This window comes from Aplidium turbinatum, chromosome 2 (assembly GCF_918807975.1).
Source record: "Aplidium turbinatum chromosome 2, kaAplTurb1.1, whole genome shotgun sequence".
Lineage (NCBI taxonomy): Eukaryota > Metazoa > Chordata > Ascidiacea > Aplousobranchia > Polyclinidae > Aplidium > Aplidium turbinatum.
This window is the reverse complement of record NC_137473.1, coordinates 19185129-19209710: the sequence shown is the minus strand read 5'-3', so window position 1 is coordinate 19209710 and position 24582 is coordinate 19185129. Positions and strand designations below refer to the sequence as shown.

Here is a 24582-nt window from a genome sequence, read left to right as displayed (position 1 = left end):
TACGCAACGCAGGGATAAAATTATGAGCCTGTAAGGCGGCTAAGGCCACACGGATTTCAGAACGAATTATGAAAAGCCGTAGCCTATGTAGAGCCCGCAGAAGCTACAGACACCCCCGCAAAAAGTCAAACGGGGAAGCCTTTTTGATGAGGATGTGCGAACGGTAGTCTACACAAAACACACTATAGGACGGCAGAACTGTAGCCTACAGAGGTTGAAATTCGGTAAACACAATTAATTGAGTAGCTGGGCCGGGTCCCCTCCGTAAGGCACGAGCGTTTATAGTTCTTCTGTTGCCAGATGAACGGCTGGTCGGCTCTGTCAGTCGAGTAAGGCAGAGGTCTCTTGCAGCAGACATCCGGCCAACAAAAAGACTGTTCTGCACAACAAGATTTTGCATTAGCCTACTAGCCTAGTGTCAGTGGCAACTTTCATAACGGGAATATCCTCAGATAGCGATTTTTGTTTTGCATGCAATTTTAAATCCACATGTCTTGGTCCCATTTACGCTACAGTGTGATAAAAGAGCGGCGAATAGGCAAGTTGTATTATATTAACGCATGCTGAGCTCTCTTCTGCAAGCTTCAGAAGAGTTGCCAAATTATGTAAACGAACCGTGGTTTGGAATATTGAAGTTCAGAAAGCGAGAAGGTTCTGCTATTTCTGCTAACAATTTCAATTTCTACACATAAATTCGTTGCTTTTCATTGTTTGCAAGGCATGCATGGAAAATACGTCACTGCTGGCTTCGTTGTAAGCAAAGCCGTAGGAGAATAAAACTTTTTGAGGGTGCAAACAAAATTTGCCCAAATTTTGTCTTTGCAAATGTATTTTTAAAACCGCATTTTTTTGCAAATCCCGAATCGAAGCTTAACATTCTGTCCAAATTGCAATACCACATGTAGCCTAATATAGGCCTATTGTACTTTCCAAAATCGTTGATAAGCATTTTGCAATTATAGGAAAATGTTAATGTAAATGTTAACTTATCTCATAAATGTTGACCAATATTTAAAGTTTCTATTCTGGTAAGATGTCCATACATCATGGAACAGTTGATTTACCTGAATAACTGGACATTTTTTTCCAAGTTTACGATGTTTTTTGTAGCGGAAGGGATGTTCTTTGTAGTTGAACTAAAGGAAAAAGTGGCCGATAGAAAGAAACTGTTTGATCTTGTTTCTTCGTTCACGAAAACGGAACCGGAAGCCTTTTAATTTTTTTGTGTTTTTTTTTCTGGACCCAATACTGAGACTAGAGCCAGACAAAATGCTGAATAAGAGTAACCGAGCTGTTGACAGATTGATTGCTGTCTGACAATCAAAGCTTTCTAGTTCAATGGCAAAGTTATTTGAAACAACTTTTTTACAGTAGGTATTATTTAAACCAGAGATCAACCGTTTTAATTATCGTAAGCACTCAGCAAACAATATAAATTGAATGAGTACGAAAACGTGAACAGGAATTAAGCGCTAAAAGCAACACAAGCGATTGGCAAAAGAACAAGAACAATTGAACCAACGATTCGTTCTCCGATGCATCTTGCTTTACATTTTGACATTTATTCAATGTAAGTTTGGTGATGAAAATCAATAAGAAAGATTAAAGTTACAAAAATATCTTGCGGTTCACATGGGCTACGCAACAAAAGAACGGGTTGTTAGTGTACAAAATCCAAACTTGCAAAGTTTCATAAGTAGACTCCGTACTTTAAAAATGTCATGTAAACTTTAGAAATAGCTTCTTTGTACTCATAAATCGTCTGGGCTTTAGAAGATTTCGATTCCGAAGATAAATATAGCAGTGTGGTTTGACAAATGATGCGTTGTTAGGCTGTTCACTAACAAGTCTTTGAAATATGGGACTTTTGCACATCTCTAATCAAATACCTTCAACCCGAACGTTTATACAATGAACATTTCCTTATGAAATACATATCGATAGTAATAATGTATGTGTAACATTTCGTTCAAATATATAGTATAGGTAGATTATACAATACACTTATACACATGACACTCATCCTAGATATGACGTCATGTGAGTGATGCAAAGACATATGGCGTATTTAATAACCAATGATTGGGTTTTAAAAAGGCTACTAATAAAAAAAAAATTCATCTAGCAAGACGCCATGAATAACGCCTTATGGATTTATAGATCATTATGCTTCACAAACTTTTTTTTTCATCTCTGCAGTAGCTGCTTTATTGTTCACATAGGCTACAGATGAAAGACTTCTTGCTCTTGAAACTTTCAGCAAAAAACACGAAATAAATGGCTTGAAGCTGCAACTCTGGATGAGCAATCGTAAATGAACAACACGATGAGAAGCAATGTATGATGACGATGACGTCATCACCGTATGACTTGTCGATGAGCAGAAAATAAACAAACACTCTAATTCGAGGTGGTACTCAGATGAGAGGCTGTCACTTTTGACGTCACGATTCAATGTATCCTCCGTGCTGTGAGGTTTGTGTATAAAATGCTGGTACAGTATTTAAAAAAAACATTTACAGAATTGAAACTATGTGAGAAACGCTTCGTACAGTATTCAAAAGTATGCATCAATTTAGTGAAAAACCAGCCTACAACAAATAGCCAATTAAACAAACAAAATAACGTTTTTTTTTAATTATTACCTTAATACAAAGTATTTTGTTTATCAATTTTCAATAATTTTGACTTATTATCCATATTGTTGGGTTAAATTGCCTATTACAATAAATTTCTACTTTTAAACAAGCAAAAATATTTTAACAGATGATATTCTTCAAGATGTGGCCCTGGCAGTAAAACTGAATTTTAACAAATTACGCGAAGAAACAAATTGCTGTGTAAAAACAAGAGAATTTGGAGCAAAAAAAAAGTGATTGCAGATTGGTATTAATCAACAGACCCAGTTTTAGTTGTTAAATTACTCAAATTAGATATAAGTTTTGAATCACAAAATCTAATTAGTGGTGAAGATCTAACTGCTCTTATCAAACAATACAATTAACTCCGCAAACACAATCGACTTATTCAGTTTACACAAGCAAGTACTTTTGAATTGAGGAACTGTGTAATGTGTATTGTTTGCAAACCTTGCTCATCATTAATCGAAGTAAACATGATCAGGTGATCCGTATCCGTAACGTCACAGCACTGTACAAGTACAGCCTAGGAATATTATCCAGAACTACTATTTCTCAGCGAATAACCAGAAATAAAAGTGCGATACACTAGAAAGTTCATTTGCAGGATCTTTTGTGATAAAACATAAAAAAGAAACAATCGAATATTTGTATATATTGGCTATATTGCTTATAAAATTTTATCGCATGGGGACATTTTTCTTCTAAGTCTAAGTAGGCTATTGCTTGTGCAAAGATGTTTGGCAACCCTGCCAAATATCCTTGTAACAAGTTTACAGTTGCTTGTACAGCACGGTGCATGAACTTATTTGATGTAGTTTCAAAGAACACAATGAATAGTTAACTCAAGGACCATAAAATGATATTTGTATCATCCAGCCTACCGTAGGTTTGTTAACTTATAATAATAACAGTCAATCAGTCTACATTGAGAATAAATTACTTTTCCCATGGTTTCATTCCGCTGTATCATGTCGATTACAGTATGCAACAAAAATCTTTAAACAGACAAAAATGTCAAATTTTGAACAGCTTCATTGTTAATTCAGCAGATTTCCCCTCTCTGGAGGGGAAATCAATAGGTCCTCCCCTCCCCTCCCTGGAGGGGAGGACCTATTGCCTACAATGCACTATTCCCACTGTTACTTGATTACAGGTAAACTTGATTACAGGTATTAAAAAACATTCATAAAAATTCAATACAAATTTACAAATTACAACACAATCTAAAAATTTCTACATCGCCGCAATTCGTCAAGATGTTGTTATCGACATCGCAATGCCAATGGCGGTTCTACACTTTTGCACATTCGACATATTTCGATTCAAATTTGATCTACATTCAAATATCCACCTTCATTAAACACCAAGACAGCATCACTTGTTCAAAATGGAGTCACAAAGAGTCCACCGTCTACAATTCCGCCACATCCACCGCCTTCTCAGAATAGATTCTGATCAGAAAACTTCCTTTCTCTCCAGCATTGAAAGTGGATGGTACAATGACGTAATGCCCAGGTTCGAATTCGTCGGTTATTGTGACTTCACGTCTGTTGACGTAATTTCCGCTACCGGCTACCTCTCTATTCCGACCGAAGAATCGGGAGTCAAGTTTTCCTCTCGGACGTTCTTTCACCTGATTGCAAAAAACAAAGAAAATTTATAATTTAACAAAAAAAGAATCATTTTCGAAAAAAAATTCTGTCAGTTTTCTGGAAAGCGTTGACATTACAACATTTTTAGACATTATAACATTCTAGAAAGCGTTGACATTGAACTCTTCGCCTAGAGAGGAGCATCATCCTTTTTAGCAACAAAGAAGTGCTTATTGTACGATTTTACAAGTATAAAGGTGCCGAATCATAGACCCTATTTTTGTTTGTATCATCATTAACAGCATGAAGAGATAAAAAGTACAAGAAACTTGAGCTGAAACAAGTAGAGTACAAAACAATTGTAGGTCTATTTACTTTAAATCCAACTACAATTCTAAAATCACTTAGTTTGATTATAAAGTGCTGTTTGTGCTTTGGCGAAGGACAAGAGCTTAAAGCAGCTAATAGAAATGGAAATTATAAGCGTAGAAGTTTAGACTCAACGTTGACGTCATGATTAATATTAAACTCACTCTGAAAATGTTCAGTCCAAGATAAACGTTCTCTACTCCTTCATCTCGTTTTTCTCTTCTGTACTCTTGCATGAGACCAATCACTACCCCGCATTTTCCTTCGGAGGATGGATCGTCTTCTCTAGGATCAAAGGCATCTGAAAATAACCGGAGATATTTACAAAATTGCTTCTGAGTACATATCATCAAAGAGGAGACACCATCGCGATGATAACATCAGATATTTTTGGTAACACAATACCAGGGGTCATTACTTTTACAGTGTTAAAAAAGACAATGGAAGATAATGATAATGGAAGCGTTAAAGATAGCGTTAGCAATGACAGCGTTAAAGATAATGGGAGACAAAGATCGTGAAGAGTTCTGAAATAGCATCATTTGGAAGAGACCAAACCCCGCTAAACTAATCGCCTACAAGCTATCGAATCAAATGCAGAAGTTAGCTACCAAAGACTCACCGGGTTCTCGAAGCTCCAAGTAATATTGGGGGTTAATGGAATATGATGAAATGCTGTTTCTGCTTCCTCCAGCGGTGTAAGATGTCCAGCCACCTTGAATAGAGGACAATAGCCACCTGCGAGTATGTGGAATAAAATTGTGAATATTATAGTTTGAATGTAGCTGAGCAGTGAAAAGGTATACACATGTGTATGACTGTATGGTAGTTAGTACATTAGACCGGTGGAATTTGTGACTTCATTTTTTACTTTATATTTAAATAACGTTCTGGGCAACCACAATAAGTAGCCAGTCTTTCCTCCTGCCTTGTTTTTTAAGCCATCAATGAATTGCTATCACCCCGATAAATTTAGCTTTCCTGCTATTGTATCCATAGCAGATTGCAAAAGTCTCATACTTTCAATGGTAGTCTACAGTTTTTTCTTTAAAATTACCCGCAGTGGCAGTTGATTAAATTCAAACCAAAAAATTATAACTAGTGAATTATAGAATTTATCTCACCTATCACCAGTAGGCGCCCCATCTTCGTCGAAGTCTGGACCGATGGTACATATGGTGACGTCATGAAAGTATCTGGCAAAGTCGTCGAATGACATCCACCACTCCCCATTGTCTTCATCTGTGTACTCCAACTGCCTTTTGATGCTCTCATTCATCTTGTCCCATTTGTAAGACCTGAAAGGGATCATCAAATCAGAGTCGCAAGATTTAACCCTCACACATTACCGATTCACTGGTCAAGTGGCTTGAGTGCTCGCCCCTGAACCGGTGGATGTTGGTTCGATACCCCGTCTGATCATAGTAAAAGTTTTGTAGGTTGTGATTTCTAATTGAACTGTCCCTGCCAAACATTGTGGATACGACTTATTATCACATGTCAACTTTGGGTTGTAAATATTCATGCTATATGTTAAACAAAGCTTGTATTGATTTGTGATGCACTAGAATCCGCCCAACTCGACAGCGGATAACTTAACACATTTTTCTTGGTCCCGGCAGAACGCCTATCATCATCATCATCATAATCCATCGTCGGTTTGTTCCCCACTAGTGGGGGTGGCCGATTGTTTCCGCGCAGCAATTGTCTTAATCTCTTTTCTCCATTTCACCCTGTCCCTTGCATCTTCCTCCTTCAGTCCGACTTTTTTAAACTCACCCTTCACTTGTTGTTTCCACGTTCTTCTTGGACGACCGCGTTTCCTCTTCCCATCCACCTTTAGATCTAGTGCTTTTCTAAGAAAACTTCCTTCCTCCCTCCTTATCACATGTCCATACCATCTTACTCCATTTGCCCTTGCCAGTTGGTCTATGGTCTCTCTCATCTCTGAACTATAATTTTGTATATATCCAACCCGCTCACAACACCAAATAACTCAATGATTCGTCTCGACAACTTGGCAACACTCTAATGATGCCAAGAGAAAATAATTTCGTTCAAGTCGATGCTTTTGATACTTGACTGAATGTCATACTCCGCTTCCAAGGTGTTAATGTTTCAAACATCTTGTTTGCTACAACTAATTCATCAAAAAATACGCATAGCCTACTCCGTGCTGTGTCTATGGTTACCTTCCAACAGGAATTTTTAGCAGTGATTTCTTTTGCCGAGTGAACATACATGAAAATTTTTAATTGCATCTAAATGTCTTCTCAAGCTTGTGTCATCTTTTTTAGACGGCTAGCTTCTATTTATACAAAAAGTAGCCTATTCATGAATTCTCTTCTTTGGATAAAATTATCCAAAATTGCTTAACTTGACGTTTTGCCCAACCCGACATCGCAGTGCTTCCGATTACATGTACCTTGGTTGCACATTGGAGTTCTGCAGATTCCACTGTGGAAAATTTTAAGCGTTGTAATTTGTCACAAATGTAGCCGCCAATTTACTTTTTGAGAATCACTTTTCTCCTTTAGTTTGTTCGTTTTTCCACAGTAGTGATATAATCATAATCATATCATCATCATTTTCAGCCTGTGAGAGCCAACTGCAGAGCGTAAGCCTTCCCACTTTCATGCCAATTTACATGATTTACATCAGTGGTTCTCAACCGGGGTCCGCAGACCCCAAGGGGTCCGTGAAGCGATTTCCGGGGGTCCGCGAAAGTTTCCGAGTTTTCAACATGACGGATAAATTAAGAAATTTAAAAATTGTTTGTGCTTTGTTTATGTATTAGCCTACAGTGATTCTTAAAGTGTAAGTCGCAACGCACTGGTGCGTCGTTTGAAATTGCAAAGGACATTGCACAAAGGTTTGGTTTCATAACTAAAATATCATATAAATTACTTAAACTCTTTAATAAGGCTATGTTTAACTTAATTCTTTTGAGACAGCAGATTGTTGATCAATGATTAATTTAGAAATACAAACGTTAGTCAGCAGTCTATCACCACTCACAGGTTTGCAATGACTGTGATCATAACAAATTAATATTGATTTCAAATGAAAAAAGGGAGAAATTCTTTGTTACAGTCGCAAGTATTCTATTAACTTTTGATAAAAGTTATAGAAAAACATCAAATGAGCATATAGCTTACCGATGTTTGATCCTGTGTGCCAACATATAGCTCATAAGTCATAACATAATTTCGTCAATCTCATCAATCGTCAAGTGCGTTGCGAATTCAGCAAATTCTTTTAAGTGTGTTGCTTTGAAACTTATGTAACATATGATTCCATAAGGAAACGCGATATACCAAAATTTCAAATTGAAATTTTTAGGGGTCCGCGACCGCTTCGAAGACACCAAAAGGGGTCCACCAAGACAAAAAGGTTGAGAACCACTGATTTACATAATCATATAATAGGCCTATAATCATATCATGTAACACCCAATACATTGATTTTTGGAATAGTTTGAACCGCACTTCCATGCCAAATAACATCCACATTACGGCACTAAATAAGATCTTGTAAGGGTTTCGAATTCCTTGAATGATACTTTTAAAAAGGGCTGCCTCAAGACATTAAGAACTTCGTATGCAACTTATATCTCTAACTTGACGTCTAGAAAAGCTTTAAATATTTCCAAATTTCATAACTTGATGCAATCAAGATAATAATAAAAACTTTTCCAGTGGGAACTCTTCACACAAGAGGTGATTAATACACAGAAAAGTTCCTGGAGCAAAGACTTTGTGAAACATAAGAAGTTTGTGATGGAACATTGGAATATATTCGAAGTTGGGAAGTCAAATAATCAAAACAACAAAAACAGAGTGAGACTGTTCACCAGGCATTTGATAATTAAAGTAACTTGCGTTCTTCTGGTGACTATTTACTAGATTACCTTCTGATGTTAAAGATGATAACTAGCTTTTTGTATCAAAACTAGCTTTTTTTAATCAAAACAACGTTAATTGTGAAATGCTGTAGTAAGTTTGATTAACACGAGGCTATCACACAATATTCAACAAACTCTACCCGTCACTCCAATCTCCCTTCCACTCCACGCTTCCTCCCCATGGATTCCGCAATTTAAGAAGATCAACATATCCTCCCTCGTAGTCCGCCTGGAAGATGAAACAACGATAGATAAATGTAACTGAGTGATGCGTTAATCACTCTTCATTCTATTTGGTCTTAAAGTATGGAGACTTTAAAAAGAAAGATGGACTTGAAAAAAGTATGTATGTCGCCCGTTTTAAGTTGGCTATTATACTTCACTGGGTTTTAGAAACTTAATTATTGCAAAAATGTGTAAAAAAAAAAGCAAGAAGTATAATAACTCATGTGATAGGCTCATGAAAACAATCAATCTTTGCAATTTCGAACACGAAATGAAACACTGCAGGCCTAGCAGTAAAACCGCATTCAAACCATGTAAATCAGTATACTGTATAGCGGCGACCAAGTTAGTTTGAGCAGTGTTTTTATGTGCTACTTCTTCAAAAAAATGAGACAGATTTTTAGTTGTGTGCTATAGGCTATGCTGTTAACAGTTGTGCGCTTTATTTAACTCCTATATTTTTAGATGCTTTATTTTTAAGTTTTTTTAAAACCTTTTAATATTTCAAAAATATAATATATTTCAATAGGTAAAAACATGATGTTCTCATTACAATATTGCTCCGTTAGAATGTAAGAACCTTGAACTTGCAACGAAAATCACATGTAATTTGAGGCTATAGGCTACTCACACTACATTCAACCCAAGTTTCTTTCACACACTTGAAATTGTGGTGTTGGAATCATGGAATACAAGATGGTAGAAGCCTACGATCACCACAGCATTTGTTTGCAACGTTAAAGTTTTGGCCACGCCATAAACCTAACGTTGTTAACTTGCAAATTCATCACATCAATCCATAAAGTTTAAACGTGGTGCGTTAGGAAACTGCTATGAACTGCATGGAACCGCAACCAGCTGCTACCCTGTTGATGCGTTCTTACCCCTTGGGATCGTTTGCTCTACTCTCCGTGTCAAATAACGTCAATCATGTCTTGCATAGTTTTTTGACAGCACTTGTGGACAATATTTAGGCTAACACCATGGTTTAGACCAGTGGTTCTTAACCTTTTTGTCTTGGCAGACTCCTTTTGGTGATTCGAAGCGGTCGTGGACCTCGAAATATATTTTATTTGAACTTTTGGTACATCGTGTCTACTAATTGAAACAGATGTTTCAGAGCGTCAGACCAGTCAGACTTAGAAGAATTTGCTGAACTCGTGACGCACTTGTGACGATTGATGACATTGACGAAGTTATGTTATGACGTTTATGTTGGCACACAGGATCAAAAATCATAAACGCTGATTTAACGTTTTTCTATAAATTTTATCGAACATTATTATAATTTTTGCAACCTTTACAAAGAGTTCATTTTTTCATTTGCAATCAATGTTTTGTTGTACTGTAATCACAATCATAGCAAAACTGTGTGTGCTGATAGACTACTAACTAACGTTTGCATTTCTAAATTAAGCCATGGACTTCTAAATAGTATCAGGACTGGAAACTCAGTTTACAACAGTAAGCCAAACAGTTGGTACAACAGTTGACCAACAGTGGGCCAACAGCCAAGTAACTAACCCTGTTGGCCCACTGTTGGCCAACTGTTGTACCAACTGTTTGGCTTACTGTTGTAAACTGAGTTTCCAGTCCTGATACTATTTAGAAGTCCATGATTAAGCGTTGATCAACAATCTGCTGTCTCAAAATAGTTAAGTTGAACATACACAGCCTTGTTAAAAGATTTAACTCTTTTGTACGAAATTTTTTAGTTAGAAAATCAAACCTTTGTGCGACGGTTCATGAAATGCCAAACAACGCATCAAGATGTCGCAACGCACAGTCTGAGAATCAATGTGATACACAAATAAAGCACGCCCAATTTTTGAATGTCGTAATTTATTAACCATGTTAAAAACTCAGAAACTTTTATGAACCCCTTAAAAATCCTTCGTGTACACTTTGGGGGCCGCGGACCTCCGGTAGAGAACTTACTATTGGTACAAACTTAAGATAAATGTCTAATCTGAGAGATTGGAATAATTAATCAAAGTTATCAGTTGATTCTAATCAAACGAGCAGGGGGAATAGTAAATAATTGAAAAATGCGAAACACGTTTTTCACATCAAAACACTCTCGGTTATTATAAGCTGTTGAATTTTGCTTGAAAAAATCATCAAAAGTGCAACTGTGAAATTTTCACCGTGTTGTTCATGTCTATCTACAACAAAGTAGGCTAATATTCGAGAATGCCTACGTCCAAGCAAGTAAAAATGGCTATTTTTACATTGTTGCAACGTCTTTCGTTCAAGCAATGAGAAACGGTAACTTTTGTTGATCATTTCATCAAAGTAAAATCACCCCTGCGATGCGATCAATCTGTCTGTAGATCAACCTTCCGAGAGAGGAACAAAATAGTTTCTGGAGCCTGGAAATTTGTCAGTTTATAATGTTCGGAGGGCGAAAGTGATGGTGTGCTTGAGGGTTCAATGCGATGTTTGACGTAAATGGTTGCAGGTTCAATGCCAGGCCAAAGGACATGCAGAGGTTGTTTTTAGCATATTGAAGCGAAGAGATACTCTGACCAGGTGAAGTTGTGATCAACCAGCTCAGATGTTCACTCTCATTGCCTTCGCGTGGACTCTTAATGGTTAAAATATCACTTTTGTTGTGCGCTTTGTCACAGTCACGCTACATTTATGCATTAACTCTTTATTTGCGTTCTTTCAAATTACGTTTAAGGCATGTTGCTGCGTTCCGACTTATTTACCATTCTCTTTGTTGACACCTTAATGAGCGTTTTCAGTGCACTTTATATTGCGCTGGTGATTTTAATAAAATCTTTACATTTCGATTTGAAACAGAATAGCAGCTGCACAGATGATTCAAGTAGGTGACTCTGTTGTAGGAGGCAAAAACACAGAAAGTTCCTTACCCGGACGACCCTCAGAACGGAGTAGGCATGAGCACTGACCAGTCCTGTTATTTTATCTTCCACATTTTGCGTTCCACTCACGCCAGCACAAACAAAACTATCGTGTCGAAGCGCTCTGCACAAAATCCACAGTTAACTTTGTAAAAGCTGAACATAGATTAGGGTGCGAAATGGCATTTCATTCACAAACATGCCAGCGCTTCGAGAGCGATGTTTGAAAGTTGTAAAATTGTGCAACGAAAGTGTTTTGATTTCGTCAACAAGCTGAAGCTTTGTAGCGCAGCAACATACAAGTGTAGCACGTTTAATGACAATTCCAACAAAGTTATCTACAATGAGCAGATGATCGGCTGACCGCATTGTAATAAATGATCAGCAAAACGGACATGAAAATATTTACAGTTCCAGTAAAACGAATGCGAAAATTACATCAACGATTAATAATCACAATTAACTGTTGAGAAGAAGCGATCTTCCTGGCGTCAGCACTACCTGACTACTCACTATAGAACAGCGAGCGTTGTGTTTCGCTAACCACACCGGTGTAGCCTCCACACTAGCCATCAAAACTTTTCCAAAAACATGTGTTTCTCGGCAGTCGAGTGTAGCAAGAATTGACACTGATAGACACGTGTTTCGCTCATCAGGCTGGACTCATCAGTATCGTACCACTAATCCATGTCACATAGTTCTCAACTGCTGCTTTTGTCAGTCAATTGAATCAACAGTGCATGCATATCCTTGGCGACAGTTGGTTTAGTTGTTTTCTGCCGAGAAACACAATCTCAATTAAGCCAGATACAGTCATATTTTAATTGAACAAACTTGTGAAGAGTTCGGAAGAGATTATCAGGGGTCTTGTTGCCCAGTTCGTAGTTGACTGCAATCCCTCCAGTAAGATCCTCCATACCATCTTGTGTAAACCCTCCTTCGATGGCTTGGTACGAGTCATGGAGTCTACAAAGTGGCAAGAATGAATTATCATAGGTATCACAGATACAACACGATCAAACTGAACTAAGATTGTATCCATACACTGATTTATCGCTTTGATTAAAGTATAATCAAAAATGCAATTTGCAAGACACAGCTCACGTCTTCCAAAACATCTTTGCTTTATTATGTCAACATTTCTCAGGCAAGTTCAGCAACCTTTTTTTACTGGTGTATTACTGTACAACTGAAACACCAGTTCAACATTATGCAAGACCAGGCGAAGCAGACCATATATTATCACTAACTAAACCGTCTTTCGTTCACCAAATGAAAACATATCAACTTTTTAAAATAAAAACAAAAATTTTCTACTCATAAGTTGGCCTGTTTGTCCCAATAAGGTAAAAAGAACCTGACTTACTTTGCATATGCTTTCTCCAGCAGAGGGAGCCAGTACTCGTTTCGGTCCGCTGACCTTCCAAAACAAAGATAATTGTTCATCGTGGGCAGGTTATCGTCCACTATGACGTCAGTCCAGCTACCGAATCGCCAAAACCGGAAGTGAAACATACCCACGTATTCTGGTCCACTCATATACTGCCCGGAGGGCACCACCTGAGCCGCAAGCAAAACTACTTCAGCGCTATCAAAAAACATTAAATCCTATTGCGACACAACATCATACTACACAATCACACATATGCAGAGCTGCATATGTGTGATTGTTTTGTATTTGTATATTTTGTTTTGTATATTTTGTAGCTCTACAAAAACAAAAAGTTGTCGTTTTAAAATGGTTTAACTAACGGCTGTACAAGTTCTACAAGGAGCAGATTAAACAACTTCAAAACATAGAAAGGCTAATTGAAAGCTGATTGAAAGTGTTGCAAAATTTGTTATGCACAATTACTGTTGTGTGAGAAATGTAACCTGTGTTCAAGATTTTACAATGTTCTTATGCTGTAATACAGATATAAATTCAAAAAAGCGCATCAGCAAACAGGTCATTCATTAATTGCTTTATTTTTGTTACATCCGGTGGTTGAAGATTTAGATTAAGTGGACGGGAAGGCAAAGAAGCCAATCTTCGTGTCCACCTTCAGATATGCCTTTAAGTGTCCTGCCACAGACACTAAGTTGGAGCTAAGTTTATGCCTTCCATAGTATACACACAACGATAATGGATATTCACCTTTTTCATGAACTTTGGTGATCGAGAGATAGCAGCACAAGACGCCAGCCACCAACAGTTGCCAATCTGTCCTTGTATGATGTCTTGACTACTGAGGTTGTCTTTGATGAGTTCAGGGTTTCTCGAAACTTCCTACAAAAGTAACCCTCTTGATTGTCAGTGACCATATCAAGAATTCAATGAATTTCGAATAGGTGTTGCAAGTTGTTTCTTTTATCATGTCCATTCAGACTTACATGTAATCTGCCCATCTTTAGAATAATACCTAACTTATTGTTTTTTTAGTTGAAATTTTTAAATAGAACTCATCCACCACAACGACATTTGAAATAAGCGGTCATGGGTCGCAATTTTTTTTATTGAATATAGGCTTATGCCTGGCGGTAAAGGTTTAGATTGTGCGTGGAGACAAATGGCCAAATCTTCATGTCTAGCTTCTGCTGCTTCTACCATTTCATCAAGTAAATGATGTTGCCGAAACACTGCCGCACGTACTGTAGACCAGTGTTGTACGCGTCAAGGAAATAAATTGAAGGCATCAGCGCGAATTGCCTAAAAACTTTACGGCGTATAGTACTGCGTCAGCTCTCAAAGAAATTGACGGCGTCAGCGTCAGCGCTATTTTAGCCAGGGTCTCACAAAACGGAAGTATTTCAACCAAGTGTAAGCTACCAATAGCTATAAATAGAGCAGATTTTATGTTTTGAGAATGTATAGTAATTAGCTGCTTTAGCTTATTAGTTATTTCTTTGTAGAAACACAAGCATTTCAAAACGTTTGTCTGACAGTCTGCTGCGTTTGGGACGCATACTGTCCTTTCCAAGTGAAAACATGCGTTCCACAGCAGCGCTGAATGGTATTGGCGTGTTGTATTTCAAAAACAAGTCTTGAAAATGTTTACTCGGAAAGGTATCACTGTTCCAAGCGTGCTGTGATGGCTTAGCACACGGGTCGGCAGTCTTTAGCATTGAAAGAGCCATTTGGTCTCGTCTTCGTAGGCCACGTCTCGTCTCCATTAAACTAAAACCTGCTCTGAGCCGCACCATCTAACTGACTGCTTACAGCAAAAACCTAAGGCTTACAGGAAAATCTTTTGTTCGAGTTATTCGACCACACCCTGTAGAACTGATTTGTAGTTACCATTTCAACAGCTGTCAACTTTTAACATGACTGGGAAATACAACTAATCGGTTCATGGTCAGATATAAACATACACATATTCTTGTAATGATTTATTTCACGCAGTTAATGTGATTTCTGCTCCTAAACTTCATTGCATAGCGCATCCGCGTGAGCCAGAGCGCAGAGTTAAAGAGCCGCAGGTTGCCGATCGCTGGCTTAGCATAATATATAAATCTTTTAACGAGGTCCACTGCACCAACATCGCTCTTTTCAAGGGCATAGAGCTCTTAAAATAAAGTTTTTTCAACCACGGCGATGACATTCGTTGATTTTTCGCTTTCTCTGATCCCACGTTCTCGATACTGCTCACGATATCAGTGATCACCATTTGGCGAACTTCTTCCGCTTGTATATCAGGTAGCCATTCTAACCAACGCAAAAGCGGGTAGTTTGGATGAGTCGCGCTGACCAGAATACATTGAAAATGATTTTCCAATGAAATAGATTTTCCATAAAAATAAAAAATGACGCACAGCGCATGACGCTTAAAATTGGCAAAATAGTTGACGGCGCTATCACTTCCGTCAACTAAAAAATAAACTGACGGCGCTAGCCTCAGAATCAACAAAAAGTTGACGCCGTCAACGCACAACACTGACTGTAGTGCCTAGCTGGTGGCTTTTCGAGAGTAGAAGAGCTCTCTCAATCTCATCATAGATGCTCTCACCATTCGACCTCAAAGTCAATGGAAAACCAAACAGTTAAAAATAAACAACAAATGTAAAAATAATATTCGGCAAGAGGCAATAGAAGCAATCGCTTATTTTTATTGAATCTGAGGGAACTTTCGCTGTGCAAGATTAAGCAGTTACTGTATAATCGAGAAATTCGTTTCACAAATCAAATCCGCTTCCCATGCGCGCATTATTTGTACAATGGTCTTCACACAACAAAATACAGGTAGTGAAGCTTTCTGCCTGAATTTGATAAGACACAACCTTTTCACCGAAAAAAGTTTTTGCTTAACGAAGACTTTGTTTAACACACAATGCGCTTCAACAATTCCAATTTCCAACAATGAGTTGCTTTCTGAAACCAGCGCAAAGCTTGGGTTATGTCGAGATATGATGATAAATCAAATATTTATCATTTTAGCTCAATCATTCAAAGAGAGGTGGCATCAGAAAGATGATTAGACAATATTTAAAGTAACATCGTAAGTTAAGCAATTTTTATCAACTATGATTTTTAACGTTTTATCAACATAGTTGTTTCGAAACGCTTTGAGACAATTTTCTGAAAGCGTTATTTATTTCTCAAAGCTTGAAGGGTTCTATTGTGAAGTTTAATTGCAAAATAGCGGCGATTTTATTATTCCATTGTGTTTTAATTCGAAATACGAAACTTACTCTCTTCCTGGTCTGAGATAATTCACTTTTGTATTTAAAGTAAATAATAAGCTGCTGATATCAGCTCAATGACAAAGATTTCGCGAGAGAATTTCAGTTAATATCCTGGTCATGAGTATCTCAGTTTTGAATTGATATTTTTTCGTTGATTCAACGTCGATGCAAAAATAGATTAATTTGCTAGCGAGATATTTGCAAAATCGATAAGTTTACGACGCCTCATTCGCTCCAATTGACAAAGATATTGTTCTATAGAAGATCAATGAAACAATTCGCGAACAGGAAATCCTGATGTATTAGAGATACTCATTGTGACATTGGCCAAAAAGCTAAAAATCGAAGATCCATTGATCAACAAAGGTTTGAGGTGACAGGTGAGTGCCACTTCTTTAATGTGAAAGAATTTCAAAAGTTTATCATAGTTATTATGTTCCTATGACAGATGATCTCAAACGCAAATAGCCAAAATAGACACCTGCATCATACTCTCTTCGCAAACCACAATCAAGCAGTTTGTGACAAAAGCATAGCTTGCGCAGCAACAGCTGAATGTGAACAACAGCTGTGTTTGTGATAACACAACCACCTCGGTTTTATTATTTTTACGTTTACAGACGTTAAAGCAATGTAAACATGGCGGATTTTGCTATTTGGGACGCAACCTTGAAGATACAATCTTGAAAAGTGCCATAACTATAATTTAACTGTTTTCGATATGAGTATCAAGCAATCTAAAGTCCTTAATACCAAACCGTTACAGTACTCTAATAAAAATCAAGAACAAAACATTGATACAACGACAACCGGTGAAGATACCAAACGCCTCACTTCTAAACCTACCGTTGCTCGCTTCCATGTGATACTCCCCCACCTATTGGGGGGCTGAGAAGTGTAGTAAAGTGACTTCCTTTCGGCAGGAAAATCTCCATCTCTGTAAACATAACTCTTTCCAGTCTCTCGCCCTCGTTGCAAGATGGTCTCTTTAATTTCAGAATATTCCTATTCAAATAGAATCGATGAATGTTGATAAACTTCAACAGATTGAGTTTCGCTTTTAGCAGCATGATCGTCGTTTGAACTTGGTTGATCAAAAATAACACTTGACGCGAAATCTGTTGTTTTACTAGTATCAAACTTTCGTCTGCCTTAAAAATCACATCTTACAACGTTAAATCAGTGTGATCAAGGTAGCGTTCTCAAACGTACAATCAACGTAAGAAGCATTTCAGGTATTGGATATTATACATGTTACATCGAAAAAGTCTTAAAAGCAAATGCTGAAATGATTCAACTTTTCCAAAAAAAGTCAAGCCTTAACAGGAGTTTTTCATTGACATATAGAAACCTATAATTTACTGCAAGTTTACAGACTACATTTATCATCAGCTGGCATGAAAAATATGGTTCCAAATTTCTGGTAGTGGTATGCTCTTACTCTGATTCGTTGGTACCGCATTTGGTTGTTGTCAAACATAAATAAAATCAATGCGCCTCTGTCAAGCATTTAATTTGTATTTGACAACGTTATCAGCTACACGGTTCTTATCCAAGCAAATATTATTAAATGTGAGAATGATGTTAAATCAACGTAAAAAAACACACTTGTTAAAATACTTCGCTGATGGTTACTGACCATGTGGACTTTTTACTCTATCAAGCATCCATGTGATATCAGTGATGAATGATGATTAATTTAAACAATGTCTTGTGTGACCCAGTGAGACACCTTGCACACAACACAAGTGTTGCTCACTACGTGGAAAATCTAAGCACATGCCCTGCAGGTGAAAAATTGATTGCTTGGGAAAGATTTTTTTTTTTCTATAAACTTGATAAAATTTTCATATTTAAAAATCTGTGGTTGTAGTAAACGGAAAACCATCACAACATCTCATTAGCATTACAAAGTCGTCAAGTTGTTTGCTAGTAACCTGTTAGTATGCCGTTTATCTTCCTACTGTGTTTCGCATTTTAGTTGTAGCCTACAAGCAAAGACCCATCCATGCCAATGCAGAAGGTTAAATCACCGAATTACTATTTCAAATCAAGTATGGATGGAACTTGCTTCGCTGGGTAGGTATAATGATGAAATTTTAAAACAACAATATATTCATGATTACAGCAACCCAGAGAAATTAATAACCTTGACTTCCGTTGCGTCCTACACCAAGCATTCACAAAACAACAATTTAACATACAGCAAATAGTTGGCAATTTTTTTTCCGGCTGTGTGCACGACTAGATCTAGAAATCTCAACAACGGCTTCAGTGGAATACCGCCTTCTATGCTCAGTAAGTGACTAGATAAAGAAATTTCCTGCCACAGTATGGAAATATTATGAGCATGGTATGTGCATGTATTTCACATCAAGCACTAATTGGAGTCTTTTAAACGTTTAATGATGGCACGTTTCATTCTTTCTTGCCTCGTTGAAGAAAGCATTTTTTTTTCAAAGTCAATATTGTTCCCAGAATACAATCATAATAGCATTTTAGGTTAACTTTACTATGCTTTTTTCACTGAAACAATGTAATCAATGACTAATGAGCAAAAATTTGTAAGTGTGTTAGTTCAAACATGCTCGTCAACTCACCGACGTTACGCTGGCAACACTGATGGCTATTGGTCCATCTACATTTTCGGTGATATTAGGGTCCGAGCTGGGGACAACTGGGTCAGGGGGTATTGGCACATCAACAGTAGTTTCACTGAAGTCAATTTCTTCGTTTTCTTCTTCAACAGGCCTACTATTACTACTTCCCATATTTATTGGTGTTGGCGCTATACGGATCAGTTGTACTGTACCCAATAAATTTTATTCAACCTCTACAGTTAATTGTGTGAAAACTAACTTACAAGTTAACAAAATAAAAACCCTGAAATACATAAAAATTTCACTGATGCATTGAATATCCAGACACCGCCGATTCATTTCCAAATAGCTTCGTTCGTGAGGACTGAGCCGTTTATGCATTGAACTAAAATGTATTTTTATATAGCCGTACTGGAAGGTTGCCATTATGGACTAATAGCTTTACGCATCATTTCAAAACCAAAAGGTAATCCAGCCGGCAAGCTAGTTTAATCATCATTATTATGTTTCTTCCTCGTATTGAGAGTTAGAGGCAATGCGCTATTGTTCTCGATCAAGTTTAAGTCAAGTAAATCTGAAGAAATCCTGACAATTTATGCTTAGAGGAGGATTTTATTACTTAATAGAACAAACATGTGTTACGGAACCACTATGGCCACTTTGTAGCCTATGACTCAACTGTTTTTTGGGCCTTCATGAAAGGTTACTAGAAATTGTTGAAAAGGGCGAAAAATGGCTTTCTTGTTGCATGACAGATTTATAGGATGGAATGGGAATGCAATGGAAGCAAATGTCAGGAGGAAAAATAGAAAAATATGTCTTATGATGGAAAGATGGAAAAAACGAAAAAGTTTGTCAATTTCATGTTGAATATTAATTTTGTACAGCGGAGACAAGGGCAATGCCTGTTACATTAGTCAACAGCTTGGCAGACTACATATGTTTCCAGCAAAGTGACATTACTCCAATCGGCCTACATGTCTCATAGTCGATGTACGGTTGCTTGTGGTAAGCTAATCTAACATTAATCATTAACCAATTATGTTTTATCAGAAGTCTTTAAGCCCACTAAAAGCGAGAAGATGCAAAATTTGCTAAAAGGTGAGCAAGTCTATCAAAGACGTCTTTATTTATTCGCATAACATATCATCGTAAAAGCGTTAGATTTATCTAGCTCCTTTGACCTCAGACAACGGTCAAATTCACTAATCACTTTCATGAGCAACTAACAACGTTTTCTTGTAGAGTTATATGTAAACAAACATGCCAACGCAAGTTTCCGGCGTGGGCCATTGACATTAGAGACGCAATTGATTTATCACAAGGGACAAAGGTGGGCTGCCTGAGGATTTTAAATAGAAAGTGGTTCCCTTCAATCCCTTGTGCAGTCTTAAACCAAGCAATCCCTATCATATCTCTTGTTTCTATGAGGACCGCACTTGACATGAGTGTGATTCATTTCTTAAAGCGCTGTAATGTCATTGCCCACCATGATGGTGAGGTAAGTAAAACACAAGCTAAGAGCTTTGAGATGCAATATTTAACTGCTAGACTCACCGATAAAACCGAGCCTACATTCACAGGAATAGCCGCATATCGATTTTAGCAAGTTTGCAAGCTTTTAGCTTACCACAGCAAGTTTGCACCAAGTTTAGTTTATTTTGGAGACAACTCCTGCTTTTTGCAAAAAAAACTATTTCTTTTCTCAATAGTTTCACTCGGACTACTCATCTTAATCATTTCGAAATAAGTGCTTTTTTGTTTTTCAGCGGTGTTTCGTTTTGAGAGCCCGCAAATGTCATTGGTAGGCACACCGGTCTCAAATTAGCCTCTCAACTAGACCATTGAAAGAAATATTCGGGTGTAATTTCGGACCCATGCCCATTTCAGAGGTCCGAAACCTCACCAAGGGCCCGGGGATGAAATGAATAAGAAACAGATAAAGGGACTTTAGCAATTTTTGATTGATCTTGCCGCCTTTTGTATTGAATAATTATTATGTATTGTTGTTGTGTTTTGCAGTTTTAGTGATACCTTTGAATTATGATGGTTTTAAAACGAGGGTTACGTTCTATCAAACAGATCCACAAGTTTGAATTTGGATGACGTTATAAATGTTTTACAATCTATTACAACAAAAGCAACGCACGTCTGCGATAGATAAGTTCCCCAACCGGACTATTCAGGCATCAAAGTTTAACCATGGTTTAACCTTTTGCGGTCCAAGTACATCCCTGGGATGCAAAATAAAATTATGTAATACGATCCAACCTCATCCCTGGGATGATGTTTACATATTGCTGCCCAACAAGGTCCAAACATCTCCGAGAGGTGCTTTTGTAAATTTGGAAATTTTGAGAAAAAAAAATTGGACTTGCACGGACCAAAACCGGGAAAAAAAATTTGGACCTCAAAAGGTTAAATAGTTCATTTCTTTAAAAAGATTTACTTCTTTGAAAGTCTGGTGACCCTCAAATATTTTCCAGACCTGCTAATGCCAGTCATAGCGTAAGTGTGGATAAGACAAGACGCGGAAGGTTTTTAATCGCTTTTTGGTGTTAGAATAGAAAGTACATTCACCCATGACAACCTGGAGTTGCGGTCTGATATGTCACATTTAGCAGATCTTAATTACCGCTACTGCTAGCGTCTGACTGAAATTTTTTTACGGAATTTTTCCCTTTTGCTGCTTCGTAATGATATAAAACCCTTTTGTTACCTTGGGCAAGCAGTAGAAAATGGGAAAAAGTTAATAAACGCTGGCTCAATCAGACTGTTAAAAAGCAATTAACAGTCTAAACAAGGTATGGCCAACCTTTATAAAAGTGAGCCGCATTGTCACTTGAAATAATTTAATGAAATCTATAAAATTTCAAGAAAAATGGGTACCGGTACATAAAAGAAAACAATTAAAAATCACTAATGTCATCTTTGAAAATAAGAATAAATAACACACACATAGAAAGAGACCGAAATTTACTTATAATATAAAGTCAATGAGATTTTTGACATTGTTTTCCGGATTTTATCTACATTTGCATCAAAGGACGTTGTCTAGATTCTAAAGATGTTTGCTAAGTGTTTGTCGGTCAGCCAATCTGTTTCTCTCTCCAGTTTTGATTGATCTTCATGGATGATTTAGCCATTCAGTTTTAAACATTATTTTATCAGTATCGTATAAAAACAGTTATTTCTTTATTCTAGCAACAAAAAGCTGCGTAATCATATGCATAATTGCGCAGTAGTTAGCGAAAACGTATGAATAGGGGTGAGCAGCCACAGAGCTGCACAGTGCACACACCCACTCATGAGCGACTCTCGTTTAACACTGGCGTAACCTTGTCATACTTTCAAGTTGGACTAGTGGCAAGCCCGCAACCAGGAGGGGGCATTGGGGGCATTTGCCCCCCCCGAAATTTTTTGAAAAATTTTTAAGCGTTCTATGCAGTATAAACTGTACTATGAATAGACGTACGTCGTACACGTACAGCCATACTGTGTGTAGAGTGTAGTTTATCGAAATCGAAAGTAGGCTACGCTGGTTTCGATAGTCTACACTCTTGACTGCGAAGCCATGACAAATGAACTTGCCAGGTGAAAAATTAAGTGGGAACGAATTCTTGAAAGTGAAAGGCCAGCAAGTGCGATTGATGCGGTGTCAGCAATAGAATCCCAAAAAGAGTTTTATCCAAACATTTACAAACTCTTGATAATTTTGGCTACACTTTCAGTCACAATTGCTTCTGCAGAAAGAACATTTAGCTGTCTACGACGCTTGAAAAGTTACCTTAGAAGCACTATGAGGCAGGGCAGGCTTTCTGGACTAGCTCTCATGCAAATCCATCGTAGGCCTACTCAAATTCCAAGCGCAGAATTGGTGTTAAACGAACTTGCCAAATCAGGTAGAAAGTTAGACATTATGCTCTAAATTAAAATGTCATTTTTCATTTGCAAAGTCAACTTCTTTGGGCCTACAAACATAAAAACTTGTTGAGCCAACAAAATGTTTCAGGATTGTAATTTGTAATTACCGTGTTGAGTTTATTCATATGTATCTGTTTATGTTGATGTAAATATATGTTATTGATTAATTTATGACTCCAGTCGTGCCAATGCAGTTCGTAGCCTACAGATGTTGTATTTTATTTGTAATCGACTGAACACATTACTGTATTATCGTAATTTTCTTCCTTGGGTAGTCATAGCTAAATGAGAAAAGGTTACAAAGGCTAGATTCCTTTAATGCTGTAGGCTACTAAACAAAAACGTGATTGACATTAGTTATGACCACTGAACTGTAACATGGCAGTGCCACACACTCTATCAATGGGCGTGGACATTAACATATAAAAATGTCACAATGCATCATTTTAATGTTTGTTCTTTGATAAAAATTAAATGCCCCCCCCGAAAATATTTGCTGGTTGCGGGCCTGACTAGTGGTGTATCGAGTACGAAGGCTGCTGAGTGCTGAGGTGCGGCATTAATCTCAGAAAAATTATGAGATGAAATACACTATTTTTAAATGTTAGTATTTTTGACAATTTTGCTAAAAAATACTGCTTGAAGTGAGAATGACTAGCGAGCCGCACAAAAATCTCAGGCAAGCTGCAGATTGGACATCCCTGGTCTAAACAATCGCAGTCATATCGTTTTTGTTTTAAACGTCTGATAATGTTAAAAGTTAAAACCCATTGTGTCATCTGGGTAAAACAGTAAAGAAAGCGTTAAAATATAATCTTTAGAAAAATTCATTCAGACAGTCACCAAAAGTTGACAAAATTTGAAAAATTCTGCAGAATGTGACAAATCAGGCCGTATCTCTAGGTAACCATGATTCACCGCAGCAGTTCAACCAGTAATGAAGATTGTACAGTTGTACACCCCTGGTGTATGAGCACAGCTTCGACATGATATGACCTTAATGACCTGTCGTCACACATGAGTAAACACTTTGAACATGACAGCCTGTTCAGCTTCTGAACAATTTTTCGGCTCAAATTTCGTTTTCCTTTACAAGTACATTGGTAGGCCACAAAACACCAACGCAGTGGCAGAGCAGTTCGTTTTAATGTTATCTTTATCACTGCTTCTACTAGGTCTAAGTTCGATTCTCAGACTGGTCATATCAGAGACTTTAAAAGAACTAGAGCCCACTGCTTGTGCTCTTATTCGTGAAAAGCAGTAAGTATAAAACTATTACGCATGGCGACCTTAGATCGCTATGCTACAAAGCTATAAGTAACGTAAAAAGCAATAAGTAGGCTAGGGATAATAATTGTGCTCATGTTGCATTTAAGATGCAAAAATGAAAATGTGAAGTTGCTAAGTAAGCCTTAGCTATTGTAGAGCGCCAAACAGTGTCATGTCATTATTATCACTTAAACCAGACAGCTTGACACCAAGTGCATCAAAATCCTACAAAACAAAAAAGGTGATAAAACTAAAATTTCTGAAATATCCACTCAGTCAAAATCAACCAAAAAGAAATACGATCTTACGAAAAGGAAGCAGAAGCAATAAATGCTAACAGCAGTTGATGCCAGTTGCTGCGTGATGCTAGTTGCTGTCACAGAGAATTGTCAGTCCTGACTTGCTTCAAAGCTAGTCAGAATAGCCTGTGTTTCAAATGATATTATTACATAATCAAAAGCCACAATAGATACATTGCATTAAAACAGAAGCTGCAACTAAGCAGATATTTCATTAATCAAAGTT

At 37.4% G+C, this 24582-nt stretch overlaps 1 protein-coding gene across 1 annotated transcript; it reads right to left on the bottom strand.

Annotated features, from left to right (window-relative positions):
* Positions 1–1368: 1368 nt before the first annotated feature.
* Positions 1369–19143, bottom strand: LOC145765441 (calpain-A-like). The gene is made up of 11 exons (XM_082577261.1): positions 18865–19143; positions 17111–17269; positions 13740–13871; positions 12969–13162; positions 12437–12568; positions 11612–11726; positions 8648–8736; positions 5728–5901; positions 5226–5341; positions 4768–4904; positions 1369–4275 (listed from the first exon to the last, which is right to left on the bottom strand). Exons 1-11 carry the CDS (start codon positions 19033–19035, stop codon positions 4054–4056), a joined length of 1641 nt encoding a protein of 546 aa, XP_082433387.1. The 5' UTR covers positions 19036–19143; the 3' UTR covers positions 1369–4053.
* Positions 19144–24582: the final 5439 nt, after the last annotated feature.

Excerpts from the sequence above, each read along its gene's own strand:
- LOC145765441 (XM_082577261.1), bottom strand. The coding sequence starts at position 19,035 with ATGGGAAGTAGTAATAGTAGGCCTGTTGAAGAAGAAAACGAAGAAATT. Across the intron at positions 8,737-11,611 it reads CCGTTCTGAGGGTCGTCCGG|GCGGACTACGAGGGAGGATA; the intron begins GTAAGGAACTTT and ends TTCATCTTCCAG. Across the intron at positions 5,342-5,727 it reads GGGGCGCCTACTGGTGATAG|GTGGCTATTGTCCTCTATTC; the intron begins GTGAGATAAATT and ends ACATACTCGCAG.